The sequence below is a fragment of the Equus asinus genome, chromosome 13 (assembly GCF_041296235.1).
Source record: "Equus asinus isolate D_3611 breed Donkey chromosome 13, EquAss-T2T_v2, whole genome shotgun sequence".
NCBI lineage: Eukaryota > Metazoa > Chordata > Mammalia > Perissodactyla > Equidae > Equus > Equus asinus.
Window position 1 is genome coordinate 14,666,272 of NC_091802.1, and position 22,058 is coordinate 14,688,329.

A 22,058-nucleotide genomic window follows, 5' to 3' on the forward strand; every position below is an offset into this window, starting at 1 on the left:
AATAACATATACTGGAAAAACTCATATTCTAAAGGCCATTCTCGTCCTGCAAAAATTTGCTTTTCCAAAATACACGTTTGTTTTTAGATCCTTGAAGAACCATATTTTAGACTTACTTAAACCTCCATAGAACTGATAGGCAAGTACCAGGTTTCCTGTGAATACTTGTAATTATATAGTCTTTGGCATAATCACTAATGTCATCTCTATTAAATCAGTAGCAGCAAATTGATATGGTAACAAAATGTTTTCCTTGGAAGGGATCTTAGGAATTATCTGTACTGAATATTTTAAGAGTTAAGAAGAGAACAGATCCAGGGTCACCCAGTGAGTCATTGGCAGAACTGAGACTGTCATTCAGATCTCTTAATATTTGTTTGTCTTATGTCCCACTCTCTCCTTCCTGAGACCCTATTTCATTAACGCCACAATGTTATAAGAAACAGGTGCTTAATTTGTGGAAATGAGTAAGCCATGTAGAATCTTTAGTGTCAATGAAGGGTGAATACATAAAGCAGTGAAGTGACAGTACCTATAATGCCGTTAAAAAGTGATGTGCACTCTAAAACCAGAGGCTTCTAAAATATTTTAAGAATGTTTTCCTGTACTTGGCCAGAATCCAAATAATGTGGTTTATTTGGTTCTTATATTTTCCTTTAAACAAATACCTTTAAGTCACCTCAGCTGTTGAAAACAATGATCATATTAGTTAGTGATGGGTCTCGATTCTTTTTTTTTTTAATTTTAAGAGAACACATACTACTTTCCACTCTAGTCCTAGGAGTATTGTGAGAAAATGAAGCAGTGCAGAGAGCGTTCTGCAGATCTGCTGAAGGAGTTGACACATTTTGGAATTGTCCAGAAGAGAATGGAGAGAAACAGTATTTACATTGTGAGAGTGTCTGACAGGAATAGAGCTACAGGTGGAGTTTAGTGGAGTCCTCTAATGTGAGATCAGGAAGTCCTCAAGGTGTGGTCCAGAAATCACTCAAGGGCTATGACGTTATTCATTCATTCATTAAGCAAATATTTGATGGGCCTATACTGAGTGCCAAGCACTTGGATGACTTGCTCCTGAAGAGTATGTGGTACTGAAAGAGACTCACGTTAACCCGGCAATTATCGGTGTGGTGAGTATTATCCAAGGGAAAGCGTAAGGAAAAAAATAGCAGGAGTATTTAACCTCATCCGGGAAGTGGAAGAAGACTGGCCTGAGAAGTAACATTCAGATTTGAAGGATGCAAGCACACAAAGAGCAGGAGGAGTTAGTGTTTCACGCAGAGGGCATCGCATGCACAAGTCCAGAGTCCAGAGAATGGAGAATCTGGAAGGATGGTATGATGTATTAGGGTTAGGCAAAACTGCTTCAAGGGACAGAAAACTCAGTGCATCAATGCTTTACACAATAAAGCTGCTTATGTAAGAGTCCAGGGTTGATATGGCAGTTTCACAGTCATCAGAAATCTGGCTCCATCCATCTTGTGTTGTCATCCTCTGCAGGCACCTTCCACTTGGTGATCCAAATGGCTCCTTCAGCTGTCACTTTTCACTTTCCAACCAGCAGGAGAGGGAAAAGGGAAGGAGAGGGCCACACCTCCTCTCTTAGGGGCATGGCTCACATCCCATTGGCCCAAACCCAGTCACATGGCCACACTTACCTGCAAGGGAGACTGGGAAGGAGCCTTATTTCCTGGCCATTTATTCAGCTAAAAATCAGGATTAGGATTCAATTACTGAGGAAGAGGGGAACAGGAGATTGGGGTACAATGATCAGTCTTTGACTCACATGGCTGGATCATAGAATGCAGGAGGAGGAGAGCAAGGCTAGAGGAGTAGGCAAGGAGCAGATTGTAAGAGTCCTTTGCAGCCTCTTAAATAGGAGTTTGGAAACAGTGGAGTTTTAAGCAAAGTGCCGTGATAGTTGTGAGAACCAGTTGTCAAAGGGCCGCAGGGTGGACCCAAGCAGTTAGGAGGCTATTACGACAGTCTGGTTAAGAGACTGGGTGGCTTGGACTAGGGTGGTGGCAGGTAAAATGGTATGAAGTGGACAATTTTTGAGAGCTGTTTAGGAGGTATAAGAATAAGCAGTTCTTGAGACTTAGGTGTGGGTAGAGGATTAGAAGGGGAAAGGAATCAAGGATGACTCCAGCATTACTGACTGCAGCAATTGGAAAGATGATAGTGCTGTTTATTGGGAAAGGAAGCATCTTCAGGAAGGGAAGACCTGGAGAGGGAAGATGAGTTTGATTTGGCCATGTTGAGTTTAAAGTGTCCATGAGACAGCTAAGTGGAGACATCTCTTAGGTGTTGGGTATATGGGTCTGGAGCTTAGGAGAGAAGACTGCACGAGATATGGAGTTATCTATTTGCACATTGGGGTTTCGTGAGACAATAGCTATATCGTTTCCTCTTATTCTGAGGAGAGTTGTTCTTTTTTCTTTCAGTGACCAAGAGTAAAAAGATTGTGCTCTGTAAGAATTTAAGTCCTTTAGAGGTACTTTATGGACTGTTTAACATAGTTAAATTCGGAGGTCATTCAGCCACTGTAACTAAAGAAATTTATGGGAAGAAAAAGCTGTGAATGGTTGTACCTTCCTTTTGTGAAACAAAAAATCATGGTAGTCACATATGTGGCAAAAATAAGCATTAAGGAGTCATAAGTACAGCAATAAGAACTGGTGATTTGTAAAATGTTCTGAGTTCTTATTTTATTTTTATAAAAATCCCTGGGACAATCTAGAGCTGTGTCACAGGGTATTAAGTATCCAAACACAGAACTCACAAAAGGTGTGCTCGAAAGTCTTCTTTCAGATCTGTATAATTATCTTAATGCACCCTCTACAGCATGTTCAAATATACGGTGTCTGATAACTTAGGCCAGCCACGCGGGGCAGGTCAGTGACAACAGCCACCGGACCGAGGAGGAAGTCGAGGACTCTGCAGGGTTCAGCGACTCACTTAAGTAAGATTGGAAATTAAGTTTTGGCACTAACACTCAAATGTGGGTCTTCTGACTCCAGATCCTGCCCCCTTTTTCCTTTAAGGAACTGATTCTCTTTATTTGTTATTCTTTAGTCTCAAGAATACATAATTAATTCTTTAACTTTTCCCTTCATGCTAAGGGAGGCCTGGCATGGGTAATCCAAATTGGAGGAAAAGCATCATGTATTTTTCTTGAAGCCTGTTTGCCTTTATTAGATTTAGAGCTTGGGTTGCTACTAAAATTTGGTGATCCGCCCCCCCGCCGCCACTGGTTAGCACTGATTAATTAAAGAGAGCAATTCTGACTCAAAGTGAAGCCTTGATAGCCTGATTGGGATAATCTCACAGTGCTTGTCCTGTCTGTAGGTCAGGAGTGATTATGTTAGTAATATCCGAGAAAATAAGTATTAGCCATGCATTTGATTCTGTACTTTACAAATAAGTCTTTGTAAAGTCTAAGTCCTTTGACTTAGATAAATATACATTTCTGTGTCTTAGTTAATTCTACATCTAAGCTTCTGAAAATGCATTGTGGTATTCTAATACAAGTAGAAGGGTTTTTGTGAAATAATAACAAAATTTCTTTATAGTAGCAACTAAAATGGTGAGTTAGTTCCCTTCATTCACTTTAGGAGAGCTAGCAAGCTGTCGTCAGTGTATATTATGTATTATTATAATGCTAAGCGTTTCCAAGTTTCACATGTGCCATCTTTGGGCTCCTGATTTGCATAGCTATCCGTGTCTACCCAGCTGTCTTGCCTTCACGTTCCTGTGAACTTAGTTGCTTGAAGTGGTGTCCTGTAGCAGTTCTTGGGAGTTGTACCATGGACCAGAGTCTGAAAGATTATCATTTTATAGTACAACACACCTTTTCTCATGGTGGGCGTGGTCCACAGAGAAGGACTCTTTGGTTTGCTCACAGGGAGCCACACTGAATTGACTTCTATGTAGAAGAGGAAGAGATTTAAAATTAAATTCTTATTTGACATCAGAATTTAGAGATTAGATATTTGTGCTCCTAATATGCTCTTAATACTGCAGAAAATCAGGTAGACTCTAGGGCAGAAAGAAGTGCTGAACAGAGGATGACGGCAGATGGCTTTAAGGTGGGATTTTATATGGATGGGTCTTATTTGATTAATTTACCAAATTAGCTTTGGTGCCTACTTTATGAAATTCATTGGGCTGTAAACTCTGAGGGAAAGACCTTTTTTATGCATTTATTTATTTTCTTAGCACAGTCCTGGCTCATAGCCGGTGCTCAATTAAGTGTTTTCCCCCATAGTGCCCTCAGTTTGATTTAACAGATTGAACATGGTGCAGTCCTCCTTCTCCAACCTCGTATTTTATATTCAATCTGTAACCTTTTAAGAATAAGATATTTCTTGACGTTGGAGGAAACAAATATAGTTTTAGTGAAAATTAAAAAGGTTCTTAGTCACTGTTAGGTTAGAGGAAATTTGGAGAAGAGTACCTTATTGGGGTTATCAAGTCAAAGTATTAATCCACTAATTTAGAATATCTCTGAGCCCAAGAACTATGCAAATAGAAATATCCAGAAGTAATTCGCTACCCTTTCAAGACCCAACGGTGAGGGACGTATGTCTGCACCAGGAAGATGAAACAGACTGCAGGCGTTGCTTACCCTCAGCTCAGAGCCTGTGGGGCTCCCCCGTGCCTGAGGGACCACGTCTGCATTCCTCTGAATGGGTTGGAGCCCACAGGCTGGCCTGTCCCCCTGTCTGACCTCATCTACCTCTGTCCTCCTGCACGAGCTCTGCACCCTAGCCAGTGGGACACTGCCTTGTCCTGTGTGTGAACCTTGCTTCTCTCAGCTCTTCAAGATTCCCTGCCTTGGCACCATCACCTGATCAGGACCAAGCCTTTCTTGTGGCGTGATTCAGATGGCGTCTGTTTAATGGTGTTTTCAGCCCTACCCTTGAGGCTCTTGTTTCCTGTTCTGTACAGATCGTTTGGCACATAGAGCACATTGTCTGGTCTTTTTCTGCAGCTAGGTTGTGAGGCCCCCCCAGCCACCTGCCTGCACTGCTCCAGCACACAGGAAGCTTTCAGTATGTGATGGCCATTCATGGTGGTGAGGCAGTATAAAAGAGAAAGCTCCTGGGTGAATTGGAGGTTATTTTGGCCCTGTGTGCTTTGCAGGGGGGAGGGGCGAAATTCATGACCCAAGAGAGCTATGGAGGAAAGGTCACAGCTCTGTTTTGTCTTTCCCTAATTTCCAGAATACCACTTCATCATGTGCTGTCTTGCTTTAGAAACTTCGGTGGCTCCCCATTGCCTTCAGAATCAAATGTTAGTCTAACATTTAGGTCTTTATACTTTTCCACTCTTATCTCCCAGTGCTCTTTAGCCAGCCAGGTCCATTCACTCTTTCCCATATATGTGGGAATTTTGTCCTTTTGCTCCCTTTCTCCAGGCTTCAGCCCTTTGCTCTGTTCTAAGCCTCTCCACTTTCAAGGACCACAGAGAAACATTTAACAGTAGCATGGAGTTTGGGAAATGCTTCACCAAACCAAGGCTTGAGAAGCTGGAAGAATTTTCCAGGCAGAGGAAGAAAGGGATATTCCACTTGAAGGGTACAGCATGTGCAAATGTAGTGAGGTGAGAGAGAGCATGGCAAATTTGGGGAATGGTACTTCTTTGGTGCCTAGTCTAGACTCTGAGTTGACTGGGACCTTAGTAACCATTGCAGACAACCTGTCCCCTCCCTTTCCCCATGAAGGCATCCCTTGTGTAACATCCTGGACAGATGTGTAGTTAGCCCGTTAACAGTATCAGTGAGTTGGCTGCTTTATGAGTCTACCCGTTCCTCTGTTCTTTGGACTGAGCTGGAGCCTTGGGCCCTAGAGTCAGCCTGCATGGGCTGTGTGGGCAGATCCTAGTTTCACCCTCCTTGATAGACTTATGTGATCACTCTGTGTCTCAGTTGCCTCACCTATGAAACGAGCGTAATAAGGGTTTCTACCTTATATAGTCGGTATGAGGATTAAATGAATTGGTTCATGTAAAGCATCTAGAACAGTTCCTGCACATGCTTAATGCTCAATAAATGTTGCTATGAGCGGTGGTATTACTTTTCTCTGTTGTTCCAGCTCTGCACTAGGATTGATTGCTCCATCTTTGGTGTGACAGCCCTTTCAGTACTTACACATGGAATATAGATAGTCTTACAGAGGAGTACACTGAGGTTAAATGGATAGGTGACCCTCTCAGCCAACAAGTGGCAGAACAGGGACCAGATCTAGATCTTTTGACTTCTGATGTTTCTTTCCTCCCAAGTTGAACCCACATGCAACTTTACCTATATCAGCCTGGTGCGTTGCGTTCTGCTGGTCTGAGCCCACACTTCTAGTCTGTGATGATTTTGGCACAGTCTTATGTATATACTGTGGTCTTGATCCCAGTAGTAGTTAAGGAGGTTAAACAGGAATGGTCTGAGCCCTGTCCCATGCTGCCCTCAGCCAAGGCAAGTGGGTGGAAATCTGCAGTCAGCCAACTCACTTTTCTGTCTCTTGTCTGTAAGGTGGATCAATAACAGCCTTCTAACTAGATTGGAATACCAGTTCTTTGCAGTTTACTAGGGATAGTCTTGTTCGTGAAACATTTGGATCCTCACGACAACCCATGAAGAAAGTTTGGGCAGGAAGAGGAGTTGAGACTTAGAGAGGCCAAGGGTCTTGTCCCGGGTCTTGTGGAGAGTACGCAGTAAATCTGGCCCCATACTCAAATCCAGATTTCCCTTTAGTCTGTGTGAGATTTTTTTACCTCCACTCGCTGCCTGGCATGGTGTCTGCACTCGGCTGCTGCCTGAATTGCTGCTGTGTGGATGGCAAAGCACACAGCAGGTGTGAGAGGGAGAGACCTGAGTCAGGAGAGGAGGAGGAAGAATACAGCAGATCAGGTTGCTGTCTGCACAGGTGGGTGTTGGCTCCCTGGAAACAGGGGGCTTGCTCTGTTTTTGGAGAGACAAAGGTTGACTTGCTTTACTTTGCACTGTTAGACTAGACCTGGTGCATCCAGTTAAGTTTTGAGCCCCATGTTCCAGAGCAATGAGTTTCAGATTGCCCCTTCAGTGGCTTGGAAATATATTTAGTGAGTGTTAACCTGCATGTTAAAAAATAAAACAGAGTAGAATGGAATAGAAAATATCAGAGTACATTATATCTAATAGGAGAAAGTATTACATTGTCTCCCGAAACTTTTATATCAATTATATGTACACAGAGTCATGATACAAAATGTATTTCTTATAGTGGATTAGCCAATGAAACTTGAGAAGCACTGCTCTGAGGTTTATTGTCAAAGTGGAGGGATCCCGGAGGGGACAACCAGGATGGGAATGAGACTAAAACCATACCAGATAGAGAACTGGTTGAAGGAATGGCGCGTTCAGGGAAGCTCAGAGGACCTGATCACTGTTTTCAGTGGTCTGCGGGCTGTTTGGGGGCAGAGGAGGGGCAGAGGGGGAGCAGAGGTGTTCTGAATGGCCCCACAGGATGGTAACATCAGGGAGGCAGACTTCCATTCATTATGTAGAGAAGAGGGTTGTTGCTGTCAGAACTGGCCAGAAGACTTGAGATTCCCCTCACCAAAGTGTGTCACAGAAACACTGGAGAAGGGGTTCAAGCAGTACAAAGGGATATATTTTAAGAGGTTCGTAGGTCCATTCCAATATGAGAGCTCACGTAGATCTTGGCTGAGCAGCCCCCTCCACCCTTAGTATTCTCCGGTGGCCTCATGCTGCTCTTACTGTAAGACCCGAGCCCCTCAGCCTGGTTAGCCAGGCCCTCTCTGTTCAGACCTCTGTCCATCTCTTCGTCTCTTGCCCCTGCCTCCGTTCCAGCCACACCAAGCATGTCGTAGTCCCCACAATTTGCTGTGTACTCGGTATGTATGCTCACACTCTGTCCCCTTTACCCAGATGGCCTCCCCGTCTTCATATGCTTGCAGATTCCTAGTTATTCATTAAAGCTCAGTTCAAGGTTCATTTTCACAGGGCTCTTTGCCCTGAGCACCCCTCCCACTCCTAGGTTTCTGGCGTCTGGAGTGTCTGTTAGCTCGTGGTTGATGCGTGGGGTCTCAAATCGTACCAGGATTCAAATCCCAGCTCCATCATTTACCAGTACTAACCATGTGGCCTTGAACAACATACTTAAGCTCTCTGTCCCTCACTAGTAAAGGGGTAGTATCGACCTTTAGGGTTGTTGTGGGAAATATGAGTTGATCCAGGTGAGGCGCTTAGAATTCTGCCTGGTACCTGGTAAATGGTCGGGGAATATTAGCTGTTATAGTTGTTCGTGCTGTTACTTCTGCTATACTTATTACATTGCTGCTGTTGGTGTACAGATTTGTCTTCTCCTAGGCTGTGAGGATTTTGGAGGGCAAGGACTATGCCCTGCTCACCTTAATGTGCACAGAGCCAAGCCCGGGATCAGGTCTGTAATGGCTGCTATCAGTTAGTGTGGAATGAGTACATGAGTAGATTAGGTTCTGTGAAGTCCCATGAAACAAACTAGATGTTAAGTGTTAGATTTTAAAACCTGTGCATTTCTTTAAGTACAATTTCTGAGTGTTAGGAAATTACGTATTTATTTGGTGAAGCTGTTAGCAACACTGTTCTGGTTTTCTTTCTCACCCAAAATGTCTTTGTTTTTGTTTGTTTGAAAATTCCTTTTATCGTATTCATTGACTATTGACAGATCAACAGAGTCTGTTAGAAATAGCAAAAATGTCCCTATTTTTATAGCCTTGCTCATATAGAATTTTTATCAGCAGTAAGCAGCGGGAGTTGAGTGGGAGGCTGGCAACCAGCAGCACTCGAGCTGCAGGTAGCACTTGAAGGGCAGAAGTTTTGGTGGAAGTGGGGCTTGAGTGCTACCTGGGGATTTAGAGAGGGCGAGTCTCAGTTTTAAGGTTGATACTGAGTTAACGTGGGCAAAAGGCATTGAGAGCACGTTTTGTAGATGGAGGAAAGAGATGGGGCTAAGAGAGAGGTTTGCAGCACTTGGTCTGCAGACTGCAAGGAACCCGAGGGGTTATCTCATAAAACGAAGGAGAAGGGAGTCCTGGTGAAGAACATGAGCTCTGGAGACCTGGATTCAAATTCTAGCTGTGGAACCTCGGGCAAGTTGTCTGAACTCTCTGTACAACTATAACATGGGGAGGTTAGTAGTAAGTCCTGTTACTCTTATGAGGAATAAATGATATTATGCACAGTGCTTGGAATTTAACAAGTGCTCGTAATTCAGAGCTTCCCAAACTGTATGTTACTGCCAACTGAATGGGTTACAGCTGCATTAATTCCCTCAGACTTTGAGTCATACAAATATTATTTTCTCACTATGCCATAATGTGAAAAAGTTGGGAAGTAGCTGTGATCTGGTACGGTAGTGTTCACACTGTGGGGCCTCAGGGCAGACAGAGGCTGTGCTTCTTTTCCACCTCCCTGCTCACCCATTGGTTCCACTTTTTGTATTAGGGTTGTGCTTCTAATTTTAAAAAATTAATATTTAAAAATTCCCAGGGCTGGCCCCGTGGCCGAGTGGTTAAGTTCGCACGCTCTGCTGCAGGCAGCCCAGTGTTTCCTTGGTTCAAATCCTGGGCGCGGACATGGCACTGCTCATCAGACCACGCTGAGGCAGCGTCCCACATGCCACAACTAGAAGGACCCACAACGAAGAATATACAGCTATGTACCAGGGGGCTTTGGGGAGAAAAAGGAAAAATAAAATCTTTTAAAAAAAAAAATAAATAAATAAAAATTCCCCTTTATTATTGCAAAAGCAACATATATAGATTGCCATAATACCACTGTTAACATCTTGATATTTATTCTTTCAGGTCTCTTTTTATGCATATTATATATCTTATTATATATGCATATATTAAAAATATATCTATGTAGTTTTTTTTGTACCAAGATGGAAAGTGCAAATTTGCCTTTTTTTCAAACTAGCATGAGATCATTCTCTAATATTCTTTTGTAGCCTACTTTTTTTAGTTAATGGTCTTCACTTTTCCGTGTCAGTTCATTTCTGTTTAATCTAATCCCCGGTCCGTGTTCAGATGTATCCAGTTGTCCCAGAAATCTCATTTTTTGGCTGATATATCCAGTGTGTGTAAAAGTTTATTTAGTAAGAGGAAGTATTCTACTGCTTTAAAGAAACATTTTAAAACTACTTATCCAGTCCATCTCATGCTTGACGTAGGTACTCTTTAAAATTTTGTTTTTTCTTTTTATCCCTCACACAGTGTAGAGTCCGTGAGACTTGCACGAAAGCAACGGTCCCCTGCTCTCCTACTCCAGTGTCTCGCTCCCCGAGAATAATCCCTCTTCAACTCTGCTTCTTTAGTATTTGCCTCTGTATCACCACATAACGTGTTTATATTACTTCTTCTTCTTCTTTTTTTCTTGATGAAGATTAGCCCTAAACTAACATCCTTGCCATTCTTCCTCTGTTTTATATGTGGGTCACCACCAAAACATGGCTGACAAGTGGTGTAAGTCTGCTCCTGAACCCACAAACCCGGGCCGCTGAAGTGAAGTGCACTGAACTTAACCACTAGGCTACGGGGCCGGCCCCTATGTTACTCCTTTATCAGTTTTCAGTTTTAGGCTTTATCCATCTTATTCCCACCATAGAAGATGAGTCTTTAGTTGTCTTTCACCTTCCTGTCCTTGCCTAAACCTGCACATCTTCTGTCCTCCCAGTGGACTTGTTTCAATTTTGTTTAATTGTTCTTGATGTTTATGTCACTATGATTATGTAAATTCTATATGTAACTGAGTTGTGTAGTATTCCATGATTACTTTTCCTTTGTCAAACATCTTTTTATTTTCTCTGGATTAACAATTGAATTGGTACCCTTCTTTTGCTTAATTTTTGTCTTTTATCATTAATTTAATCTCAGATTTTCTGCCAGTTGTCTAAATCTCTTCTAACACAAGCATTCGATATGTTCAAACACCTGGTGTTCTCTCAGTTTCATCTTCTCTAAGTTCTGTTTCCCAGAGCCTTCTGACCTACTTGACTCTGGACTTAGTGTTCTCTACGTCTGCTGTGCAGGTGTTGTCTTGGAATCTCCGTCGTCCTGGGGATTCATTTTCTGTCTTGGTCAGATCCTGTTCTTCCTCTTTCTGGCGTATTTCTTAATTCTGGTAGCCAAATCTTCTAGTAGCTTTTTGAATAAGGGAGCGTTAAGTAGTTCATTTTTTGAGAACTTTGCATGTATAAGAATGTCTTTATTTTACTCTTTCACACTTGCTGGTATTTTGGCTGATCGTTGACTTCTGGGTTAGAAAGAGCCCCCCCAGAATGTTGAAGGACTGCTCCCACTGCTTTCTGGCTTCCAGTGTTACTGCTGAGTCGGTCCCATTCTGATTCTTGACCTCTTACATGGAAACTGTCGTCTCCCTGGAGTTAGAAATTTCTCTTTCCTCTCAATGTTGTGAAATTTCATTAGGATGTGCTTTTATCCATTGTGTAGAGTATTCAGCCTCTTCATTATCAAAACTCATGTCCTTCAGTTTGGGGAAATTATCTTGAATCGTAATGATTGTGATTTTTCTCCCCTCTATTTTCTGCGTTCCCTTTTTCTGGAACGTATGCTGTTTGGATGTTGGACCTCTTGACCTGGTCTCCTGATTTTCCTTCTCTTTTCTTTCTCAGTTCCCATCATTTTGTACTTTTGCTCTACTTTCTGGGCACTTTAGTCAACTTTATCTTGTGGCCTATTGAGATTTATCTTCCAAAATCTATTGTGATTTTCATTTTGTCATGATATTTTCATTTTCAAGAACTTGTAAAAGTTTTCTGAATTGCCTGTTTTTACTAATAGTGTCCTGTTCTCTCATGATTGCAGTATCCTTTTTTGTTAGATAGTGGTGGTAGTGGCTACACAACTCTGAATATGCTGAAAACCACTGGATTGTACACTGGAAAAGGGTGAATTTTATGTTCTGTGAGTTATATCTCAGTAAAGCTGGTTTTAGAAATATCTTTTAAAATATTTCTCTGAAGATACTAATCATAATCCTTTTGATGTTTTCTTTTCCTTGCATAGTCCTTTCTTTTCTCCAAGTTGCGTTTTTTCCTGTTTCATGTTAAGGCTTTCCTCAAATGTCTGGTGGTCCTGGGCTGTCCACTCATCTCAAAGAGTGGGGCACTAAAAGGTGGATGCTCAGTGCATGCGGCTTGTTGACTGGGGAACCTCACTGTGAGATGAACTGGCTGGGCCCTTTCATTGGGAGCTCTCCAGTGCCAGGATCTCTAGGTCCCTTCTCTTGGGCTTGTTGGGTGCCCCAGAGAAGACTCTTCCAGTCTCTTGCCTGGAGGGTGTGAGACTAGCTGCCAGCATTCTGAGAGCTCTAGGGGAAGGGTGAGTCTTAAACATTTAGTGTGGGGCCGGCCAGGTGGCGTAGTGGTTAAGTTGGTGTGCTCGTCTTCAGCAGCCTGGGGTTTGCTGGTTTGGATCCTGGACATGGACCTATGCACCACTCGTCAAGCCATGCTCTGGCAGCATCCCATGCAGAAGAACTAGAAGGACTTACAACTAGGATATACAACAATGTACTGGGGCTTTGGGAAGAAAAAAAAAATTTAGCATGTAAATCTTAATCCCCTTGTTTTCAGTGTAGCATTCACACTCTCAGCTGTGCCTGGTATTTCCTAGTCCAGAGACTCTTCTCTGTATTACTCTTTCCAGAGAATCACCTTCCCAGGCTTCTGCCAAGATTGGGGAGAAGATCTGGGTATCTGGGTATGGTTTTTTTTTCAATGGAAATTTTTAAACATAAGAAAGTAGGGGCCGGCCCTGTGGCCAAGTGGTTAAGTTCGCGTGCTCTGCTTCGGTGGCCCAGGATTTCGCCAGTTCAAGTCCTGGGCGCGGATATGGCACCACTCATCAGGCCATGCTGAGGTGGCATCCTGCATGCCACAGCTAGAAAGACCCACAACTAAAAATACACAACTATGTACCAGGGGGATTTTGGAGAAAAAGGAAAAATAAAATCTTAATAAAATAAGTAAATAAGAAAATAGAGATAAGAGTAGAAAGAACTCCCATATAACCTACTAGCCAGTTTCAATAATTACTAACTCAAGGTCAGTTTTATTTCAGCTAAACCCCACCTACTATCTCCTCCAAATTGTTTTGAAGCAGATCTTTTTCATCCACAAATATTTCGTTTCACCCATAAATATTTCATTATATGTCTCTAAAAGATAAGAACTCTTTAAAAAAAAATCACACAATCCCACTGTCACCCTCTTCCCCTCAAAAAAAAAAAAAAAGCGAAAATCCCCAATGATTTCTAAGATCAGCATTTATCCAGTGAGTTCTGCGTTTTTTGTTTTTTAATTTTTTTGGTGAGGAAGATTGGTCCTGAGCTAACATCTGTGCCAGTTCTCCTCTATTTTATACATGGGACGCTGCCATAGCATGGCTAACTGCTTTTTAAAATAGTCTTTCCACCAATTACATCCACTCTCAGCAGCACCTATTGCCACTCACTCTTCAGTCTTTTGGAGTCCTGCAGTGTGAAGCAGCTTGCTTCTCAACTTTACCCTGTCCCAGCTTAGGATTCTGCTTTCTTGGGCTGACCAACCTGGTGCTACTCGTTCGTCTGCTTCCCAGCTTCTAGAATTTTGTTGCTGTTGCATCATTTCCTATTCTCTTTGTCCTTGTGCTTTAAAAAAATAAATCCCTTTATGATATTGTCTTAGTGGGGTTTCAGGAGGGAGCAGAGGTGCATGCATTTGTTCAGTATGACTTCTTTGAACACTCCTGATGGCTTGTTGTCCAGCTGTTGCTCTGAAGCCCTGAGGGATGGGGTGAGCATTCCTCAGAGCTTCCTAACCCATCTTTATACCCCGCTGATAACAGACAAGTCCATGTTTATGATGAGCTTTTCCTCTAACTTCTGACCTTAACTTTGACTGCTCCTTCCCATGACAGCCCGTCAGATATTTGAACAGAGGGATTCTGTTACTCCCAGTCATCTTTTCTCTGCACTAGAGATTTCATGGTCCTTCAGCTCTTCCTCACAGGGCAGTTTCTAGTCTTCCCTCCATCATGGTCTCTTTCCTCTAATCTCTTCTATTTTGTTTCCCTTTGTAGCTTCCAAACTAAACTCAGCTTTCCTGATTGAGTCTAATCAGAAAAGAACACAAGGCTATCTTCTCTCCTTTTGAACATGATACTTTGATTAGTGTAGCCTTCGATCCTATTAACTTGTTGGATAATCTTGTCAGCTTGAGTAGAGGCCAGAAGAATGCTGCAGTCCATCTCTCACATGTTGCCTCTGAACTCTGTCCCCCATCCTGCATTTATGTCTATGGTTTTGGACCCAAACTCAGGAATTTGCTATGTTCCTATCAGAGGTCTGTGATGGAAATAGGGGTATTTGTGTCAGTCATGAAACCTCAATGGGACATTTCCATATTTCATGAAGGAGGGAAATAAAGAAAAGGGGCAGGAGTTTTAAGGAAGAGAGAGGATTACTTAGAAAAGAGCATAGAAGTCTCCTAAATTGTTCCGTAGTGAGAGATGTCTGTGAGTTGAGTGTATCGGAGCCACTGATGAGGGAGGGATTGAGACCTGGGGAGAGGAGGCAGTTGCTAAGCAAGGAAAGTCTTGTAGGATGTGAGAGGGAATGGGGTCAGGGACACTGGAGGAGGTAACATAGTGGGTTAGAAAGGAGAAGGGGAGTGCTTTGCACTGCTAATGTGCTTTCACTCGGTTGGGCCCTGTTCAAATGTTACGTCATCCAGGCAGCAGCCTGTGAATTTGGTAATATTTGCTTCATCTTTCAGATCTAGAAGCTGAGGCTTATGGAGATAAAGAAATGTGTGTAAAGTCTCATAGCCAGTAAGTGACAGAGCAGGATTTAAACCAAATCCCATGCTGTACCCAGTTCCCCAGATGCCCACCCTGGGCAGGGAACAAGTTAGATTATGTTTAAAGGTTACTGAAAACAGGACTGAGGAGCAGACAAATCAAGTTAGCTCTTGTATCCAAAGAATGTTTAAAAGGAAAAACCCAGCGAAACCTGAGGGGCTACTCTAAGCCAGTTACTTCTCATTGTAGCGTTTTATTTGGCACTTTGTAACCAGTTGAAAAATTTTGCAGTGGTTGCTTTCTTCTGAAGTTGTTTTGGGGAAGGGGAATTACGAGGGGAGTTAAGTCTCTTGAAGGAGAGATGAGATGAAAAAATTGTGTATACATGTGGTAGTACTTATATGCATGCATTCTGCAAAGCACACTGGGTTACCATATTGAATTTATTTGTTCTTTGAATGATATATATGGGCTCTTCCCGCACACACCCACACAAATCCACTGGTCTTGAGAACTGTAAGAAAAAAGAAAAAATTATTCAAGATTTAGAACAGACCTGATTTTCTTGCATCTCCTGTGTTGTAGGCCTTTGCCCAGTTTGATGCCGAGGGTGATGGTACAGTTGATGCTGAGAACATGTTGGAGGCCCTCAAGAATTCCAGTGGAGCTAACCTCCAGGGGGAGCTGAGCCACATCATCAGACAACTGCAGGCCTGCTCTCTTGTTCCAGGTGAGGCTCTCCTCTGAGTGCTGAAGGCTACATGTCTTCTTCACTCTGTGAGCTGTGAGCTCCCTAAGGGTGGGGCCCTTCTCTTTTATTTCTGCTGTGTCCTCACATTTAGCATATTTTTTGGCACATTGTAGGCAACCAGTGTTTGTTTTTTTTTAGAGAAGTTATCACTCTGAAATTTAAGTAAGGATAAAAATAGATTAAAATTAAGCAATACTTCTTTATTGTACTGACGAAGATACTTTGTCTGTGTTTTTGTATGGTTTCTTTTGGGGGCTCAGAAGATAGAATCAAATAAAATTACCCCCCCCTTTTTTTCCCCAGTGAGAAAACAATTGAGTTTGAAAGGAAAAAACACTTTGCATATCATCCTTTCAGTCTCACTTTATCTTATCTAAGAACTTTTCCTGCTCTGTGCATTTGGTGTCATACAGCCTAGCCTAGAGCCTAGCTAGGGCAGCAGTGGAGGCAAAATAGATTTGATGGATACATAAATGTACGTCTCACTGCCCTTGACCTCTCTGGCTTACTGCTGAGGGTGTATTGAGCTAGACAAGGGTGGTTTCTGTATATTAATGAAAAATGCATATTTCCAGTCTTCTTCAAATTGTCTTTAATTATGTAATTTTTTATAGAACATTATAGGTAGTCTCTACATGTTAACCATTTTCCTACTCATGGCAGTTAAAATTATGCTTTGAATTATGTTTAGCTAACTTATATCTTGACATTTATGTATTACTCCCACTTTTGCATTACCAGCATGTGGCTAGCATCAGGAGCTTTATTGCTTTATTTAACACCTCAAAGAGATGTTTTGGGAGCCTTATTTAGATGTTTTGGGAGGAGAGGAAAGGAGTGGAGACCAGGGAATGTACCAACAGAATACTTAGTGCTCTGTTGCCCTGGGTAACTGTGGGGAGAGGCAGAGATGAGGTTAGAAGCATCCGGGGTCCAGATCCCAAGGCACTTGCAGAGCAGGGTTGTGACTTAGGACTTTCTACTCAAAATTTTCTATCAACAGCCAACCTAAAAGAATTGTTTTATCACAGTCTTAGGATGAACCTTGGTAAACTGAGTGGGATTTTAGTTTCCTAGTCCCTTTTTCTAACCCAGACTGAAACTTGTTCCTTTTGTATCTCATTGTATGGGTGCTTAGTGTTTCAAGAGAAACAGCCCCTTTACTAAATTCATTGCTTCTTTCAGCACGTGGAAAACATTTTCCCATTCCAAGAATCAGTCTGGTTTTTCACATGTTTTGTGAGCAAATCAGTGCAGCATCAGCAGTGTTATAACGTGAGGTTTGGGTATGACAGCAGGAGTCTGCTAAGAGAAGAGAAACTAAACGGAGGGCAAGGGGTGGCAGAGACTTTTGAGTCTTGGGAAATCAAACTGGTGTCTCCAGGGTTTGTGTAGGGGCATAGTTAAAATGGGCTGCTTTAGTGCAAAATTTCTCCTCAGCCTCATGTTTTTTCTTAAAAATTAATGCAAAGTTGGGGCTGGCCCCGTGGCCGAGTGGTTAAGTCCGTGTGCTCCGCTGCAGGCGGCCCGGTGTTTCGTTGGTTCGAATCCTGGGCACGGACATGGCACTGCTCATCAAACCACGCTGAGGCAGCATCCCACATGCTACAACTAGAAGGACCCACAACAAAGAATATACAACTATGTACTGGGGGGCTTTGGGGAGAAAAAGGAAAAAATAAAATCTTTAAAAAAAAAAAATTAATGCAAAGTTTCATTCTGCTCTAATGTAATCTCTTTGGTTTACATTTACAAACAATTTCTCCTGTGGACTTCTGGAGTCTTGCTCTAGGTGCTGCTTTCATGGGTGTGTTCCGTTTGTGAAAGTTGGTCAAGTGATACAATTATAATATATGTACTTTTTGTTATGTATGTTATGACTCATTAGAAAGTAAAAACAAACAAAAAAAATTCCCCCCAAATCTACAAGTGTATCTGAGCCCCAGGAAAAGCTGCTATGTTTAGCCTCTTCACTTAACCCTGGGAGTCCTCTGGGCTATGGGCACCTCAGTTCAAGGCATATTATTGTAGGTTATGAGGAGCCGTGAAAGGACTTTAAACAGGGGTGGACGTGGTCTGTTTTGTGTTTTTGTAGGATTACTCAGGTTAATACCAGACAAAGGTAGCCAGGGGAGCCACTTAGGAAGTCTGCGGAGGTGTATGAACAGGAGATGTTGAGGCCAGGGCCTGGGCGGTGGCCAGAGGGGTGGACAGATGGGGCAGACTCCAGAGGAGTCACACTGGAGAGAAAAAGCTGGCATGGTGGAAGGAGCGCTTGGAGGCCGTGCAAGGGGCTGTTTCCGGTCTACGCCTGTTTTGTTACCTTGGTGTGTTGCCTGAGCCTCATTTTCCTCAGTTATAAAACAAGATAGCAGCACCTTTGGTGCTTGTCCTGCACCACCCCCCACTTATAGTGAGGCCCGAATGAGATGACGCATCTGGAAGTATCTCATAAACTGCAGCATGCCATCGGAAACTGTGGTCAGGGTAGTGGTTGTATCATCATTAGCATTGTCTTACATAGTTTAGTATAAAAGCAGTTATGTTTTCACTCTCTAATGCAATGAACTTTATTCCTAGCTCATATTCTTTATGCAAAACTTCTTTAAAAACTTCTAGTTAGTATTTAAGTGCTTATAAATTTTTAAAGCTTGGAGTGAAACAGATAATCGTTATTCTAAGTCTTCCAAAATTCTGTTAAACTAAAATGAAATTAATTTTTAAATTGAGATTACCTCTGCTTTGTATCTTAAAAACTTGTTTAGATTTTTAAATGAGTAAAGCTGAAAATATCAATGAAGATTACTAATGGCTGCTTTTAATTCAGCCAACTTAGATAGGCCACCAGGCAGGGGATGTGGAAACTATTGTGGTGGGTTCCTGAAAACATCAAAAATGGATTTTGTCTGCGTAGGTTTCATAGACATATTTTCAGAGTCCAAGGAGGGCCTGGGTGTTCACTCATCAATGATTCTGCGCTTCCTGCATCGCAATCGGCTCCCTAGCGCAGTCGTCCCCTACCCCATGTTGGACCACTGCAATAACGTGTGCACCATGAGGGCTTCTGTTCTGAAGGAGTCTCTGGATCAACTGGTACTAAAAGAAAAGGGTATGTATATGTGTGTGTGTGTTGGTGGGGGTTCCTGAAAATGCTCTATCATTATTTCTTCCAAACATAGTATTTACTAATAGGATAGGCCAACCCTTCTACCTGCCTTTACTTCTGAAAATATAATAGTGAACAGTTTGTAACCTAAGAATGTGATCTGGGAGGCTGGCGTGGTGGCAAAGTGGTAAGTTCATGCACTCTGCTTTGGTGGCCCCAGGTTCGCGGATTCGGATCTGGGGCATGGACCTATACATCACTCGTCAAACCATGCAGTGGCAGTGTCCCACACAACTGGTTTCTCATCATTCAGATCTTTGCTCAGATATGGCTTCAGGGACGCCTTTCCTTACTACTCTTTCTAATTAACCCCACCACTCCCTACCTCTGGTCTCTATCACCTTTGCAGGTTTAATGGTCTAAATGGCACTTACCGTTATCTGAAGTTATAATGTTATTATTTACTTGCATTTTGTCTGTCTCATTCGACTCATTCTCCTTAGCCCCTAGAACTGTGCCTGCCATGTTAGGTCTTCTATGAGTAGTTGTTGAATGAATGAGGAGGGCCACTACAGACTCACTTAGTGACAGCAAGAGAAGTTGATAAAATGAATTGACCGTTCCGTGGACCATCATAGCATCCAGAAATAGACCCAAGTACCTGTGGGAATGTAGTACCAGATGTAGTCAGCCTACAAATCATGATGGAAAGGTGACTTAGTCAACAAATGGGATTAGGGCCACTAGTTAGCCATTTGAAGAAAAAATAAAACTAGGTTCTTAACCCATTCCATTCACTAAAATAAATTTCAGATGGATCAAAAACTTAAACTGAAAAGAAAACTGTAAGAGTACTAGAAGAAAAGAGTTCCACTTTGTAAAAATCCTGACATAGGAAAACCTGTCTAAGCAAGACATGAAACTCAGAAACTACAAAATAAAAGATTAATAAATTAGACTGTATGCACGTTTAAGGTTCTGTACTGCAAAAAATATCATAAGCACAGCCAAAAGACAAATGACGTTCTAGGGAGCAGAAATACATTTTGTAACGTATTATGACAGATTGCATTTTTAACTGACTCTGACCTTGGGCAGTTACTTAACTCTCTGCACCATAGTTTCCTTATCTCTAAAGTGAATTAATGCATAGAAGCTTGCCTGGCTCACAGTAAAAACTCAGTAAATAGTACCTATTACATGTGTTTATATATACATTATCTAATCTACATAAAATATATAAATTGATAAGCCTTGTGACCCAGTCGAAAATAGATGAGGGTTGGATCAGGTCGTACTCAAAAACACAAGTGACTTACAAACAGGTACTTAAAAAGTCTCACTCATAATTAAAGAAATGTAAATGCAGACCATAAGACACCATTTTCTTCTCTTGGCATCATTTTGCAAATACATAAGTCATTTAATTATTATACTGTAATGAGCTCATGGAGCAATCCTTGGCCAATTTCTGTTTTATTTGGGTTCTTTGGAAGGAGATTTTAAGGAACATTTATTTTTCTAGGGTCAAAGTGCCAAGCATATTTCTGTTAGATACTTTAAATGACTCCTTTTTCTTTTCCTTTGTGGAAGAGATGTTGTATGATTAAAAGTGATTTTCCCCACAGAAAGCCCTGGAGATCTAACTAGAAGCCCAGAGATGGATAAACTCAAGTCAGTAGCAAAGTGCTACGCTTATATAGAAACGTCCTCCAACTCTGCAGACATTGACAAGATGACAAATGGAGAAACGTCTTCCTACTGGCAGTCAGATGGCAGTGCCCGCTCACACTGGATTCGGTGGGTGGTATAATGCCAAGTCTTGAGTGAAAGTCCAAGAAAATTACCTGCTTTCTTTCTCTTATCCCATCAATGTGTTAAAAATAAAGTTATTTTTTAAGATTTCAGAATATTTTCTACTTAACTGCCTAGTGTTTTTCTTGTTGTAAGTGACTATCTGTGAAGGTGCTTTAAGAATCAAGTAAAAAGAATCATAAAATCATGTAACCTGGTTCATATATTCATAAACATGAGTGATTTCTTTACCTGGTATTTTAAGGGAGAAAATAGCATTTGACTAGTCTTTTTAATACTGACTTCAGATCTTTTTCAGTAGTTTCTCAGGAAAATTAGTATCACAAGGGGCAAGTACTTTTCTGATGGCAGATTTGATTTTACTTTTTAAGATCCTTTCTATACATTTAAAAATCTATATGCAACTAAGTTGGCCAGTTTAGAAGAGGAGGAGGGCATGGGATGGTCAGGGAATATGGGGTGGAATTGATGATAGTAAACTGTAATATTTCCACAAGTTCTGAAGCTGCTATCTAAATTTTCACCTGTCCCTTCAGAGAATGGGCTAATTTCAGTTGGTGGAAACAGAACTAATTGTCCTGTTTTCTCACAGAGGATATATGTGACCTTTAACCGTCTAATTTATAGATGAGAAAATGTACTCAGTTCTTTGGATGCAGGTTAGAATTTGCTTCTTGCCAGGTAAAAGGATTTTGTTGGAATGTTCATATTGTACTTTCCTTCCTATGCTAATAACTTAAAAGGAAATATAAGATTAATCTTGAACTGAGAGGAATTTTAGAGGCTTGGCAAGATCATAAGGACTTTGAAACTGATAGCCGGTATCGCAAGTTAGTTGCTTTTAAGAAAATCAGTCTTTGGGTGTATCAAATACCAGATCTTGGAGATGGGGCTTGTGGACCCTGCCAGTTCTCGACTTATATAAACATTTGTAGTTTCTGCTCTCCATGTTTTCCAGTTTAAAAATGAAGCCAGATGTTGTGCTTAGGCACCTGTCCATTGCGGTGGCTGCCGCTGACCAGAGCTACATGCCGCAGCAGGTGACAGTAGCTGTGGGGAGGACTGCCGGCGATCTTCAGGAAATTCGTGATGTGCACATTCCCAGCAATGTCACCGGCTACGTGACACTGCTGGAAAATGCCAACGTCAGTCAGCTCTGTGAGTCAACCAAGATGCTCCTTGCCCTTCTAACTAAGGGGATGGGGAGGGGAGGAAGGAAGTAATATATGTTAGCAGGAAGACCTCTGAAGTGGAGAAGCTGTTGGTTTTTCTTTGGAGATTTGATTTGCTCCTCATGGTACACGTGAAAGTGGTCATTATTTCATCTGTTCAGTGTTTTTAAAAGTTAGAGAAAAGCAGTAAGGGCTTTTTTAATTAAAAATATTTTATTCTTTTCTTATTGGAAAATTAGAAAAATATAGATAAACAAAAATTACTCAAAGTCCTACTACCCAGGGATTGTCACTTTGAACATGTTGATGTGGATCCTTCCAGATCTTTTCTGGTGTTTACATATTTATACGTGTGTGTATGTTTACTCATACA

General features: G+C 41.8%; 1 protein-coding gene across 2 annotated transcripts in view; it reads left to right on the top strand.

The window, feature by feature from the left end:
• Positions 1 to 22,058, top strand: part of ZZEF1 (zinc finger ZZ-type and EF-hand domain containing 1) — a 112,766-nt gene that overhangs the window by 987 nt on the left and 89,721 nt on the right. For both annotated transcript variants that reach the window (XM_014832622.3, XM_014832623.3), the window contains exons 2-5: positions 15,427 to 15,571; positions 18,507 to 18,701; positions 20,327 to 20,498; positions 21,472 to 21,671. In XM_014832622.3, the coding sequence (XP_014688108.2) occupies positions 15,427 to 15,571; positions 18,507 to 18,701; positions 20,327 to 20,498; positions 21,472 to 21,671 (712 nt within the window). The remainder of the gene's footprint in view (positions 1 to 15,426; positions 15,572 to 18,506; positions 18,702 to 20,326; positions 20,499 to 21,471; positions 21,672 to 22,058) is intronic.